General features: G+C 44.4%; 1 protein-coding gene across 6 annotated transcripts; it reads left to right on the top strand.

The window, feature by feature from the left end:
• The first annotated feature begins 127 nt into the window (after positions 1–127).
• On the top strand, positions 128–12699 carry BAG1 (BAG cochaperone 1). Of its 6 annotated transcripts, none has more exons than XM_036021824.1 (8): positions 337–468; positions 541–649; positions 2010–2138; positions 4399–4481; positions 6317–6430; positions 8763–8870; positions 9917–9979; positions 10443–12699. In XM_036021824.1, the coding sequence occupies exons 2-8, from the start codon at positions 613–615 to the stop codon at positions 10530–10532; spliced, it is 624 nt and encodes a 207-aa protein (XP_035877717.1). In that variant the 5' UTR covers positions 337–468; positions 541–612; the 3' UTR covers positions 10533–12699. The 6 variants fall into 6 exon arrangements, with proteins under 6 accessions (XP_028384295.1, XP_035877718.1, XP_035877717.1 ...); XM_036021823.1 differs by having other exon boundaries at positions 541–667; XM_036021822.1 differs by having other exon boundaries at positions 355–486; positions 541–667.
• The last annotated feature ends 1214 nt before the right edge of the window (positions 12700–13913 follow it).

Raw genomic sequence — 13913 nt, 5'->3', positions numbered from 1 at the left:
CCCCGGTATTGGGCGGGGTAGAAGCCTTGCTCCGAGGGGCGTGGCCGGTAGGCCGGAGCAGAGAGAGACAGGGAAGTCACCCGTTGGGTTTGCAGGCAACGGTGTTCAGCTCCCACCGCTGGGTGAGCAACAAGTGCGGGTCTGGCGGAGCGCGGTGGCGCGCGGAGACCGAGAGGCGACCGGGAGCGGCTGGGCCCCCGGCGGCGCGCCCCTCGGCAGGGCCGAGAGTCGCGTCAGTCGGTGCCCCCGGCCGAGTGCGGTCCGCCTCCCTTTCAGCGGCCCTCCGCCCGGAGCGCGGCCAGGGGGCATGTCAGATCCACCAGAGGCGCCGCCGCCGGCGCTCGCAGGCCGCGGGTGAAGAAAAAAGTGCGGCTTCACTCGGCCCAGAGCGAAGAGGTGGCTGGAAGCAAAGAGGTAGTCGGGAGCGAAGAGGTGGTCCAGAGCGAAGAGGTGGCCCCAAGCGAAGAGGTGGCCCCAAGCGAAGAGGTGGCCCCAAGCGAAGAGGTGGATCCAAGCGAAGAGGTGGCCCCAGGCGAAGAGGTGGTCGGGAGCGAAGAGGTGACCGAGAGCAAAGAGGTGGCCCTAAGCGAAGAGGTGGCCCAGAGTGAGGAAATGGCGGCAGATGGACTCAGCGTGACCGTCACCCACAGTGAGCACGGGTGTCCGGGTTGGTTTCGTGCCGAGCCACGAAAGTCTGGCAGGGTCTAGGGGTTTGACACGTGTTCTGTGGAAGCGCTCGTCCAAGTGTTTGTCCTGGCGTCCGGAAGTGTGGGTTCTTGTTTGTGTCCGTGGAACGGGTTTTTGTGTGTGTCTCTGTCAGCACACCTTTCTCTGTGGCCGTAGTATTTTGTTTCAGGTCATTTGTTTGCTTTTCGATGTCGTACTTCACGTCGTAGTCGTGGTTGTGTATGTAAGCCTGTGCCTGCACAGTTATTGTGGGTCTTTGTGTCAGGCTTGTATTGGCCCATGCGTATGACTGCTGTGTGTCCGGACACCTATGTGGGTATCGAGTCATACACCCATGTATGTACACTGTTTGAGTGAGCCGTGGGTCCAAGCATGCACCGTGGGCACCCTTTGGCTCTGCCTGCTGTTGGAGTTCACACAGACCAAAATGATGAATTCAACGGAGGGCTGAACCCATTAGGTTTCCTCAGGACCAATCGTGGGAAATCCCAGGACCTCAGAACCTGGAGATTTTGGATCCTGCAATTTTAAGTGACCTTGGGATGTCTCCTTGGTAGGCATCTGTTTTGTTCTCTGTGAATTACAGTTGTTAACACCTGTCCCATTGAACAGGCTCACGGCTTTGCCTAATGCGTGGTAAACAGGCTACCTCCTTACTGCCCACATACCTGGAAAAGAATTGGCACCTCTGCTCCAAAAAGAAATTTTTTGCTGTTTTGAGTTTATTCACTCATTTGCCTATTTACTGAGCACCAACTATGTACCCAGATGTGCCCAGTGGGAGAGACCTGGAGGGAAAAAACAGTCCTTTGCCTGTTATGGCAAAGGATACAAAGGTCAGTACAGTACAGAAAAGAGGGCATTCAGGCCTCTGTGGCTTGTGATAAAAAGTATGGACTTTAGAATCAGATCTGAGGTCAAGTTATGACTCCACAGTTGGGTCTCCACAGACAGGTCTTGACTGAACTCAGTTTGCTTGTCTGTGAAATGGGCAATAATAGGTAGTACCTACTTCATAGGGTGGTTCTGAGGATTAAATAAGATAATGCATAAAATGAGCCTAGTTAACCTCTTGTGCATGTTAAGTGCTTAAAAATTAGCTGATATCACTAATATTGTTAATTATAATAAAGGAAATAAAAATCCTTGACCAGGTCAGCAGACGAAAGCTGGGCAGATGGGGTGGGGGGCTGTTTGGAGTAGGTTGCATAAGAACTGGGCCTTGAGGGCTGGAGGCTCTGTACTTAAATATAATAAAGTATCAGCCTACATTGGTTTATGTGGAAGAGTTTTCTTAATTAAATGCTTTTCTCTCTCCCCAGGCAATGAGAAGCATGACCTACATGTTACCCCGCAGCAAGGCTGTAGTGAACCAACTGTCCAAGACCTGGCCCTGGTTGTTGAAGAGGCCACTGGGGTCCCACTACTTTTTCAGAAACTCATATTTAAGGGTAGGCATTTCTCTTCAAGCTTTAAGCCCTTATGACTAAAGGAATGGTAACTCTCAGTTCTCAAAATGGAGTAATTCTTGTTTGCTGTTTATTTATTTATTTCTTTAGCAAATATTTATTGAGGACCTACTGTGTACTGGATACTTCCAAACATTTGGGCATGTATTAGAATTGAAGCCACATGAGGGTGGCAGAATCTTAACCTTTTTTTTGTTGTTGTTGTTAAAGCAGATACCCTTGTCTTGTTCTTAATTTTAGGGAAAAGGTATTCAGTCTTTTCTTAAGATTTTATTTATTTTTAGAAAGGGGAAGGGAGGGAGAAAGAGAGGGTGAGAAATATCAATGTGTGAGAGAGACAATCAATCACAATCAATCAATTGTCTCTCACCCACCCCCAACTTGAGACCAGGCATGTGCCTTGAAAGGGAATCAAACTGGTGACTTTTCGGTTTGCAGGCAAGTGCTCAATCCACTGAGCCAACTTGGTCAGGGCAAACACAGTAATTTTCAGTGCAATCTTATTCACAATAGTAAGAAACTGGGAAGAGCCAAAAATTAAGGAATAGGGGGTGGATAAACTATACATTAGAACAATAGAAGACTTCATAGGGCAGAAACTTACCATTTGTGATGAAGCACCTGGACAGTCTACCCTGGCTGAGTTATATCCTCTTCCCATTGTATGTTCACATAGCACTCCCTACCACTTTGGCATAACCTGTGCTGAAATTGCTATTAAAATAATTGTTTTCAGAGTTGCTCAATATCTGATTTTTTTGTTAGAATAACAAATTCTATATGGGTAGAGATACTGCTATGTGTCCAATGCTCTGCATAGTGCTGACATAGAGGGTGCTGGATAAACAAACTTACCAGGAGCCTGGATATGACAGGCCCACTGGGTGATGCCAGTTTCTGCCAGAACCTGTCCCCTCCATACCCCCATGCTCTGTCTTTCCATTCCATGGGAACCCGTTATTTTGGTATCTGGTGGGACCAGATTTGTCTCATTTAGTGCTGATCATAAAGTATTTAGTGATGGAAAGCATTTTTATGTACACTTCACAGTGTAACTCCTTGTTTTGGGTTTTTTTTTGTTTGTTTTTCATTTTAAAAACATTTCATTTAAAAATTATAAGGGCACATTTCAAAATAGAGAAAGCATAAAGAAAATGTTCTGGATAAAGCCCCTCATAACATTTCAGCGTATTTCTATTCAGCTTTTTGGTTTGTTTATTCTGGCGTGTGGAAGTACAGGTTCTGGTTTGTGGGCTTTTGTTGTTATTTTTTATCCTCATGTGAGGACTTTTTTTTTCCAGTGCTTTTAGAGAGAGGAAGGGAGAGAGGTTGAGAGAGAAACAACGATGCAAGAGAGAAGCATCAGTTGGTTGTCTCCTATATTCGCCCGAACTGGGGATTGGCACCCCAACTGGGGATTGAACCTGCAACCTAGGTATGTGCCCTGACTGGGAATCAAACCTGTAACCTTTTGGTTACAGGACAACGCTAGAACTGACTAAGCCACACCAGCCAGGACAATGGTTTCTGTTTTTTTTTTTTTTTTTAATTTGTTTTTAGATAACAAACATAGGATCATATTGATTATACAGTTTTTATAACTTTTTTCCCAGGAAACACTGGGTCATCAATATTTATTGTGGCCTTGAAATTTGCTGAAAAAATGAATGTTAATGCCTACAAAGTCTTCTGTTGTTCTGAAGTATAGTTTATCAGCTCTCTACTCCTGAATTTTTGGCTCTTTCCAGTTTCTTATGGTTATGAATAAGGTCACACTGAAAATTATGGGTTTGTACCGGCTGGTATGGCTCAGTAGATTGAGTACTGGTCTGCAAACCAGAAGGTCACCAGTTCAATTCCCTATCTGGCCATGTGCCTGGATTGCAGGCCAGGTGCCCAGTTAGTGGCCTACAGGGAGCAACAGATTGATATTTCTCTTGTTTTTCTCACACATCGATGTTTCTCTCTCTCTCTTTCCCCTTCCCTTCCTCCCTTTCTGAAAATAAGTTAAAAAAATCTTTTTTAAGGAAAGAAAATTATTATAGAACAGTTATTTTGCAGGCACATGTTTTGTTACTTGTTTAGGATAATAGCTGAAGTGAAATTACTGAGTCAAGACCCTTCTAAAGTTATACCAAATTATCGTCTTCTCATTAGTGAAAACACTTGTCTGTCTCCTTACTGAAATCTGTTTTCAGTGTTGTACAATTGTTGCAACTTGGCATAACTTTCTTCTCTTCAGGAAAATCTCTGAAGGAAATGGAGAAACCTTTGTCTGCACTTGGACTACAAAATGGTTGCCGGATCATGTTAATTGGGAAAAAGGTAAATTGCTTTTTCCACCAGAATACAACCAAATCAAATGACCAAGGTCTTTTATGCATATTTCTGAGTAGAAGGCAAAATTGGGGACCCAGATTCTGCATTGGTGAAGCACTCTAAACAAATGTAGCCTCCATTTGTTCAATGGGGTCACCAGTTTTGTTGTTCTTATGCCCTCTGGCTTCTGTTGGTATGGGCTCTTGCTGTGAAATTAGGCACAGTTGTGTTGCCTCAGTAACACAGCTTTTGTGTGGGTGGTAGAGGCTCAGTCTGGTTAAAAGGTGCCTAAGACAGGCCTTACTCATTTGGAGGGGATTTGCAAGAGAACATTTTGTTAAAATAAACCTGTAGATTTAAAAAGTAAATACAAGTTTTAGGCTCTCTCCCTTTAACCACCCTTTTTTCTAAAGTCTCCCACAAGGAAAAGAAAGGATCAGACTAAAGGTTCTTTCCTCTAGCTGGAAAGAAAGGTGTAGGCTAAAGAATTAAGAGGAAAAAAAGAGCCAGTTGGTGACAGGTGAGGACAATAGCCTCGTGGGTGATGAGGGAGGGCCCTGGATAGTCCTGCATTGTGACCCAATGGAATTGTTGGTCACATGAAGTTTCCTTACTTGGAGTGAGGTGGCTGACTCCGAGTGGAAAGAGGGTGAGATTAGCAAAGTAGAGACAAAGAAAATCTAGTCCAGACTTGGAACTGCTAGGAGACTGGCACTCTGAATTTAGCCACAAAAAAGAATGTGAATAATTTGGGATAGTATAAAAGCAGGAAGTTGCTGTCTCTGGCTCTCAATTATTTAGGTGAGAGAAGGGAAAATAGTCTAGATTTCTCGCTCAAGGGTCAGGGAGAAGAGTGATAGGCAATGGCAGAACCCAAAGGCTGAGGTTGAAGAAGCTGTAGGACCCCTGATTGGAGCTGTCCTGGAGTGTGTAGAGCCAAATCTGACTCCAGTCTCCACTCTGTTTCTTTTTGGCTATGTGCCCTTAGGTTATAATAAACTCAATTTCACTATCAAAACAGTACCTATCCACCTCATTGGGTTTCGGTAAGGCTTAAAACAATAACACTGGTAAAGTGCTCAGGATAGTGCTTGGCATAGAGGAAACACTTGTTAAAAGTATTCATCATTGTCATGTTGGTGGATGACATTTTGGAATTCTATATGAAGGAATAGTAGAATTCCATCTACCTAGCCATTCTGGACTCTTCACAGGTGTTCACTGTAATTTGCTCACCCTCCAGGGATCAGACTGGCTGTTGATGATCAGCCCCAGGCTGAGGCTGAGCCTGGCTCCATTCTCTGAATCCAAGTTGTCAGGGCCTTACCTGAATACTTACCTAATACCTTCTCCCTAGTCTGGAGTCTTTGTAGATACCCTCTCTCTAGTCTAGTCTTCATAGATAGAATGCCTAACATGTACCCTGTCGCTTGTTTTCCAAGAAGCAACAGAGTTAAGACTTTTGTTTTGGTGAGTGATTTAGCCCTTTTGTGGCCAGACTTTTTTTTTCCTGACAGGGGATACTCTTCTTGGTGATTAGTGGCTTCATTTTATTCTTAAACATTCTGTTTTTTAAAAAGATTTTTAAAATTTATTTTTAGAGAGAGGGGGAGGGGGAGAGGAAAGAGAGGGGAAAGAAACATTGATATGTGAGAGGAACATTAAACAATTGCCTCTTGCATGCCCCTAACTGGGGACTGAACCCGCAACCCAGGCATGTATTCCCTGACCAGGAATCCAACCAGAAATCTTTCACCTTGTGGGACGATGCCCAACAAATGAGCCACACTGGTCAGGGCTCTGTTTTATTTGTTTATTTGTTTTATTCTTAAACATTTTAGAATAGTCCAGAGGAAGAAATTGAACTAAAGAAGTTGAAAGATTTGGAGAAGTCTGTGGAGAAGATAGCTAACCAGCTGGAAGAGTTGAATAAAGAGCTTAGTGGAATCCAGCAGGTAACTCTTGGTGGACTTTGACTGTTTAGCTTCTCTAAGAAATTTGTGGAGTTACAAACGTATGTTACAAGGGTAGGCTCTATAGTCAGACTCCTTGGATTCAGATCCTGGCTCTACCCTTTCTGTCACTGTGGGCAACTCTACCTTTGTCTCAAGTTCCTCCTCTGTAAAAAGGAAAAATGATGATTCCTCCCTTTTAGGCTTTTGTGATGATTAAGTAATGTAGTTTGAGCCTGAGACATGCTAAGTGCTTTGTAAGTGTTATCACTGTTATTTTCAAACCCCAGCCAGCATCCATTTGTGCGTCTGGGAGAGCACCTGCTGTGCTAGGGTCACGTATTGTCTGAAATAGAATAGATAACTTCTCTCAGTCTAGTCCAGCAATTTTCAACCATTGTGCCACAAGAATTTTTAAAACATGCAATGTCTGACTATTTAGTCAGGGGCACTGACCTCTTTTCCCTTAGCTTGTCAAATAAAAAATGGCAATAGCCAACACAACAATAGCTGTCGGGTGTGAATGAATCACAATTACACCTATTTTTTTGGTCAGATTAGCAATAAATTTCTTGGTGTATACTACAAAATTTCATTTTATTTTTCATTTTTTTTAATTTATTAATTTAACAGAAGGGAAGGGAGGAAGAAAGAGGGAGAGAAATGTTGATTGGTTGCTTCTCTCACATGCCTGACCAGGGACCAAACCCAAAACCTAGGCATGTGTCCTGACCAGGGATTGAACTGGTGGCTCTGTGCTTTGTGGGACAATGCCCAACCAACTGAGCCATACCAGTCAGGGCCAGAATTTTAGTGATTCATTTATGTGTGCCATGAGGTTAAAAAAGGTTGAAAATTGCTGGTCTAGGTTGATAAATATGTTTAGCAAAGAAAAGAACATTTTGTTGATTCATAGAAGGTCCAGCTTGACTGGATCTTAGAGGGGTGGTCATCCAATTCAATTTCTTTTAAAAAAATTTTTATTTATTTATTTTTAGAGAGGGGAAGGGAAGGAGAGAGGGAGAGAAACATCAATGTGTGGTTGCCTCTCATGCGCCCTCTACTGGGGACCTGGCCCACAACCCAGGCATGTGCCCTGACAGGGAATTGAAGTGGCAAGACTTGGGTTCCCAGGCCTGCGCTCAATCCACTGAACCACACCAGCCAGGGCCAGTTTCTTATATTAGAGATGGAGTACTGAAACCAATAAGGATTAGAAACAGTCCCAAACCATTTGTTTTTTTACCTCATTTTATAACTTTAATGGATGTATGCTTGTGTTTTAATTACAAAAGTAATACATAGTGATTATATGTAATGTTTAAGTAAATATATGGGCATTAATATGGAAAATAAAAATTACCTGTAGTGCCCCAGCTCAAAGACAGCCATTACTAAAGCCTGGAATCTATTTTTCTGTCTTTAAAACAAATTGGTGTGCTGTTATACACACTTTGTAAATTGTTCATTAAAAACAATCAAACTTTTCAAAACTTGCATAACATTTCATCCCATGTGAATGCAGCACGGTTTATTATCTAACCAGTCCTCTATTGTTTATCACTTAATGTTCTTTTACCATTTGGGGTAATGCTGCTTTGAAATCCTTAGACGTAGATCTTTTTTGACTATTTCTGATTTTTTTTGGTAGAATAAATTCTTTGAGTTGGAATTTCTGGCTAATGTGTACTGCATGTTGTTAGATTTGCATCCGTAACTGTCGGCTTTGATAAACACCCCCAGAGATCCCTGCTGTCACCAGCTAACTGGTCATTTGGCCAAGCAATGTGAATACACAGCCAGTCCATTTAATAAAAATAATGCAAGTGCTGCCGTTCATTAGCACGTGTCTGTGTCAGGAATTATATTAAGGGTCTGCATATATTCCCCTTGGTCCTCACAGTAACCCTATGGGGTGTGAGTATCGTAATCTTCATTTTCAAAATGAAAACACTGAGGCACAGATAGGTTAAGTAACTTACTCAAGATCACAACCCAGTAAATGGCAACAGAATTCAAGTCCAGGGCTATTAAACTCTAAACCCTGTGCTCTTACCGTGTCTGCCTCCTGTATGTAGGTATACTCCTCTGGCTTTACCAGAGCCGGGGCTCAGGAGGCATTTGCAGGTTATTACAGAGAGGCCTATTACAGTGCTTGGGGGGCCTAGGGCCAGTTTTCCTGGTTTTTCCAAGAGATGAAGTTGTAGGTCTGAGGTCTAGCCCAGCCTGTTGGGGGGAATGTGGATTCGGAGTGTGGCTGCTCCATCAGTGCCTCAGCTTGGAGTTTTCCATTAGCCTCAAAGAACCCTTGCAAGAGTGTGTTATTTCTCCACAGGGCTTTCTGGCCACAGATTTGCAAGCTGAAGCTCTCTGCAAACTCAATAAGAGAGTAAAAGCCACAATTGAGCAGTTTATGAAGATCTTGGAGGAGATTGACACACTAGTAAGTAAATATTCACCTGAGAAAAACTAGTTCCCTTTGACTATGTTTTAGTCAGTTTCACTCCTTCAGTAACCCAGCCTTACTGTCCGAGGATATCGAGCTCTTGCTGTGTGTGCCAGACACGGGTAGGTCCGGGGTGAATGCACGGAAAGATAAGACAGTTGCTGATTTCTAGGCACCCACATCCCACCAACACAGGACTTTTGTCATTTTTATTAATGTATGCTAGTCGCACCTAATCCTTATGAAGCTGGGATCCAAATGGTCCATGATCTCTTGGTCGGAGAAACATACACTTCACTTTCTGATACTCACATTACTGATATTCCACTTAACTCATTACCTGTACAGAATTCAATCAGACTCAGTTCTTGTGAGGCTGTTGGGAATCATTGATGCCATGTTCCCTTTTACAGATGACGATAATGATATTTCTAGCTTGATGCCTCATTCTTTTTTTTTTTTTTTAAAGACAGAGGGAAAGAGAGGGAGAGAAACATCAGTGTGTGGTTGCCTCTCATGTGCCCCCTACTGGGGACCTGGCCCACAACCCAGGCATATGCCCTGACTGGGCATCGAACTGGTGACCCTTTGGTTTGCAGGCCGGCGCTCAATCGACTGAGCCACACCAGCCAGGGCTGATGCCTCATTCTTGAGGGTGAGCTACTCTGCTTGGGATTTGGTGGTGGGGGGGTGAGGAAGGTTGTAAAGAAGATGCAGAAGGTGCTTTTCCTGCCACAATGAGCTCATGGTATGGCCACAACATATAGTATCCACACATAGGAAAGAGTGGAAGAACAAAGTCTGTGTTAAAGATCAGTTTCTGCGGCCCAGACACAGAACAAAGGGAGCTTTTATAAGGTCATGAGCCATGGAAGGGTGGGTGGTGGAGGATATAGACTCAGAGAAATGATTCCTGAGAATGCATGTCTCATTCACATTGGTGACCCATGACCTATTGTATTTGGTGTTCCCTGGGTATTTCTGGTGTGTTCTTATGTCATTTTTAATGATAATTATTTATGTGTCAACTTATTTTCCCATAGATTCTGCCAGAAAATTTCAAAGACAGTAGACTGAAAAGGAAGGGTTTGGTGAAAAGGGTTCAGGTGAGTTGTGTGGTAGAGCATTAGAAAGGGTAGAATGTTGGTGTCTGTGTTTATTTCTTCAAAGAAGGGTATAGAAGTGTGTGCGGTTTTTTTTTTTTAGTTGTTACTCAGCATTCAGCATGAACCCAGAATATTTACATTTAAACTAATTGGGAAGGGAGATCACTAAGAGCAGACGGGGTGGACACATTCATATGTACAGAGCCCCCTGAAATGTACAGTTGCAGCATCAAGGCTTCCTGTTATCACCGCCCTTTGGGGGGTTATGGGCCTAGAGCATGGTCAGAAACCCTGGTCCTATGCGTCCCTCCTCCTCCCTATCCTTACTTTGGAGCCTAGGTCATCCCTGCACAGCCTGTTTCAGCATGAGTCAGTCACCCGTGGGTTTCCCAGAATGGCTGAGCAGAGCCTTGGGGTTGGCTGGCTCTGGGTGGAACCTCACTGTCATGCATGGATTTTTCAGGCGTTCCTAGCTGAGTGTGACACAGTGGAGCAGAACATCTGTCAGGAGACGGAGCGGCTGCAGTCCACAAACTTGGCCCTGGCCAAGTGAGGTGAGACGGAGAGAGGCTGTTTGACCCTGAAGACAGTTCCACCAGCTCTGCCCCGTTTGGAACAGAAGTTAACTGATTTCTCCAGGGTTGCTGGGGACAATTGGCCAGTTGCCAGTTTTCCTTCTCCTACACCTGTTCTCAAAGAACAAGTATTGTCTTTACAGTACTAAGTGGAGCTCTTGTCTGTTTTCCCATTCTGTCTCTGTGTGGCTGTGCTGGCCACCAGCCCACCTTGTCTGGGTAGGGCCCAAGTCTTCCCAGGTCTTTTTGACCTTTGGGTGCTCTCATTTGTCCTGGGGTAGTTTGGGTTTTTATAGGCTACCTTGGTCTTCAAATACATGAGGCCTTTTTGCCCTTGTGATCCTGTAGTCCCATAGATGTGAATCAGAGTCACGGGGAGGGGGAGGGTTGTATCTCATTGGGAATGTTAGGAATGGCTTGGAACAGGTGTTTGGCACAAAGTAGTCCAAGTATCTCTCGTGACCTGATTCTAGAAGAGCTGGCTTGGTCGTTGGTTCACATACCCTGTCCTCACCTCCCAGTGTCCCTGCAAAGCCACAGCCAGTAGGTCTCAGGGGGCCATTCCTGGGGTCAGAGCCTTGTGTTTGATGTCCCCAAACAAATCTGTAGAAGGTTAGAACCCAGTGCTGATGGAGTCTCTGCGTGAAACCAGGTCAGAATCATGGCTTAGGAAGGGCAGAGAGGGGAGCAGAATGAGTAAAGCAGGCAGATGGTGAAGACAACCATAAACTTCTCAGGAGTTCCTTCCAAGGCATTTCTCTTACCTGTACCATCCTGAGATCTGTATTTCCTTCAAGGCTGTTCCTGTCCATTTTGTGGCCCTTTCCACCCCTCCACCCATTGTTTTTAAAAAACAGTTTGTATACACATCAGCAAGCAGAAGAGTGTTTAAATTTTTTTTTTTAATGAAGTGTGAGAGGCAAGAGCCCCTGTGGTTCTAGTCATAACTTTAATAAAATTGAGAGTAGCCATGCATCCTAGAACCCTTAAACTGGTCAGCTGCTATCACCCCATTTTTTCATACAGTGCCCAGGAAACAGATGGGCTCTTGACAGACAACTCTGAAGCCAACCGTATTTGGCAGAGAGGGCATCAGTGAAATCCCAGGAATTTAAGACTGTGTGGGTGGGACTAGGAAAAGGTGATGACTCAGTGGACAAGTGGATGAGGCTCAGGGCCTGGCCCAGCCCAGCACCAGCTGCAATCAGAGCAATTCAGTACTTAGCTGTTTTTATGTAGTAGCTGTGTCGCCTTGGGTCACAACATTGAATGAAAAGTTACTGTGTGCCAGATACTATTTTAAGTACTTTAGATGCATTAGTTGTTTAATCCTCCAGGAGGTAGACAGATAGTAACCGGTGTTAGAGGTGAGCAAGCTGAGAGAGCTGAGGTAATTGGCTGAAGTCATAGAGCAACTAGCAAAACCAGGACACCAAGCCGGGCAGTTTGATTCAGAGCCCATGATCTTCATCTCTCCTGTGCCACCTCCGCATCGTCAGGGTTGCATGTTCTGTCTCATTTTCTCTTCCTCGCCCTCCTTATCTCCCACGTTGGTCTTTCCACTTCCTCTCTGGTCCTCTCCAGTTCATTCCCCACAGAGCATTGTGAATGATTCTAAAGTACAAATCCTATCGTGTTGGTCCCCTGCTTAAAAACCTCCAATGGCTTCCCATTTCTCTGAAAATAAAAGCCAAAGTCCTTATTCTCTGCCCTCTCCCATTTCATCTCGGGCCACCCTCCTATTTGCTGCCTGGGGTTGGCCACTCTGGTCTTTGCCCAGGTCCTCATATGCTCTGTACCCTCTGCTGCCCTGGGGTGTTTACGTACACTCTTCCCCTGCTGGGACATCTCCACGCCACCCTTCCACTAGGTAACTCCTATTTATCTTTCAAAACTGAACTCAATGCCTTTTCCATGGACTGAGAACATATCAAGGCCCCTGTCATAGCTTGCTGTAACTTTTCTTTCACAGCATGTATCATAGTCTGTGATGATTTATTTATGGGATTGTTTGATTTAATATTTGCCTTTTATACTTGACTGTAAGTTCCTTGGGTTAAGGTGCTACTCTGACTTGTTAACAGTGTATTTCAAACACGTTGTCTGGTTTTATAGTAGATGCCCAATAAATATTTGGAGAATGAATGAATGAACGTTGAACACACACACCAACGGTGAAATTCCCACAGCTGCACTCAGCCACTGAAGCTCTGTCAGCACTGAAAGTTACAGCAGCAACAACCATTGTTTTCTTTAAGGGTTGAGAAAAGAGGCCCTAAGGTGTGGGGTACCTGGCAGATGTGCAGGATGGTAACTGGGGCCTGGCCACACAGCTCACCCATCCACAGGGTGGCTTTGCCTCTGAACAGCAAGAGAACGTCCCTTCTCAGTTGCCTACTTTCCTGGGACAGGATAAGCCCTAATGCAGGGGAGTACATGGAGCTCTGTGATCCCCAAAACTTTCTTCAGCCTCATAGAACCGGAAGATTTCTTCCACACATGGACTATTTAGTCAACAATTTCTGATTATCCTCAGGCATAACTTAAGATTACCTCCTCTGAGAAACTCTTCTTCATCTAGTAGTTACGCCTCTTTTTGTTGAAAGAGCCAGAAACTTAATTTCAAGGACATTGTCAAAATGGAAAATTTATTGTCCAGATGTCAAGTTATCCCATGTAACTTTGGGAAGTTCAAGGACAAGTGGGCTCCAGGAATTCAGACACTGCCTGGAATCACTCTGTATCTTTCTTTGTATGTCAGCATCATTCTCTCCGTCCTGCTTCTTCTATGAAGTAGGAAACATAGCTGCCAGCAGTCGCTACTTTGTACATCTTACAGCTTCACTGCGAGGGAGGAACTGGCTCTGTTTTCTTGTTCCCAGTTTGAAAAATCCTGAAGAATCTTTTGGCCAAATCAGCTATGCCTGGAGCAGCTAAGTTACATGTTACAGATAGGGACTTGAGGGGCCCACACTTAGATTTCAGGGTGCTTCCTAGAGGCAGGGCCACAGTTTCCCCATTTGTAAAGTAGGGAATTAGGTGTTTTTTCCACTGTGCCACATTGCTCAAGCAGAATCTGTGATTCCTCATTGTGTGAGTGGAAGCCTGGAGAGAATGGCCACTGAGAAGCGTGGCTGAGCTATGCTGCTTGAGCATAAGACAGGTGTCCCATGTGGAGCAGAGACTCTTAGGTGTCACAAATATCCACTCTTCCTACAATAAGTGAACACCCGATTTTCAGCTTAGCACATGGCCAACCAGCTAAAAACTCTATTTCCCAGTCTCCTTGCACTAGCATGGATAAGAGAAGACTACATTTTTTTTTATCCTCGCCCGAGGATATGTTTATTGATTTTAGA

This window comes from Phyllostomus discolor, chromosome 3 (genome assembly GCF_004126475.2).
Source record: "Phyllostomus discolor isolate MPI-MPIP mPhyDis1 chromosome 3, mPhyDis1.pri.v3, whole genome shotgun sequence".
NCBI lineage: Eukaryota > Metazoa > Chordata > Mammalia > Chiroptera > Phyllostomidae > Phyllostomus > Phyllostomus discolor.
Note: the sequence above shows the minus strand (reverse complement) of the source record. Positions and strands in the feature narration are given on the sequence as shown.

Coding starts and splice junctions, on each gene's coding strand:
- BAG1 (XM_036021825.1), top strand. CDS start 613: ATGGCGGCAGATGGACTCAGCGTGACCGTCACCCACAGTGAGCACGGG. Junction 668..2,009: donor CAGTGAGCACGGGTGTCCGG/GTTGGTTTCGTG, acceptor CTCTCTCCCCAG/GCAATGAGAAGCATGACCTA. Junction 4,482..6,316: donor TCATGTTAATTGGGAAAAAG/GTAAATTGCTTT, acceptor TAAACATTTTAG/AATAGTCCAGAGGAAGAAAT.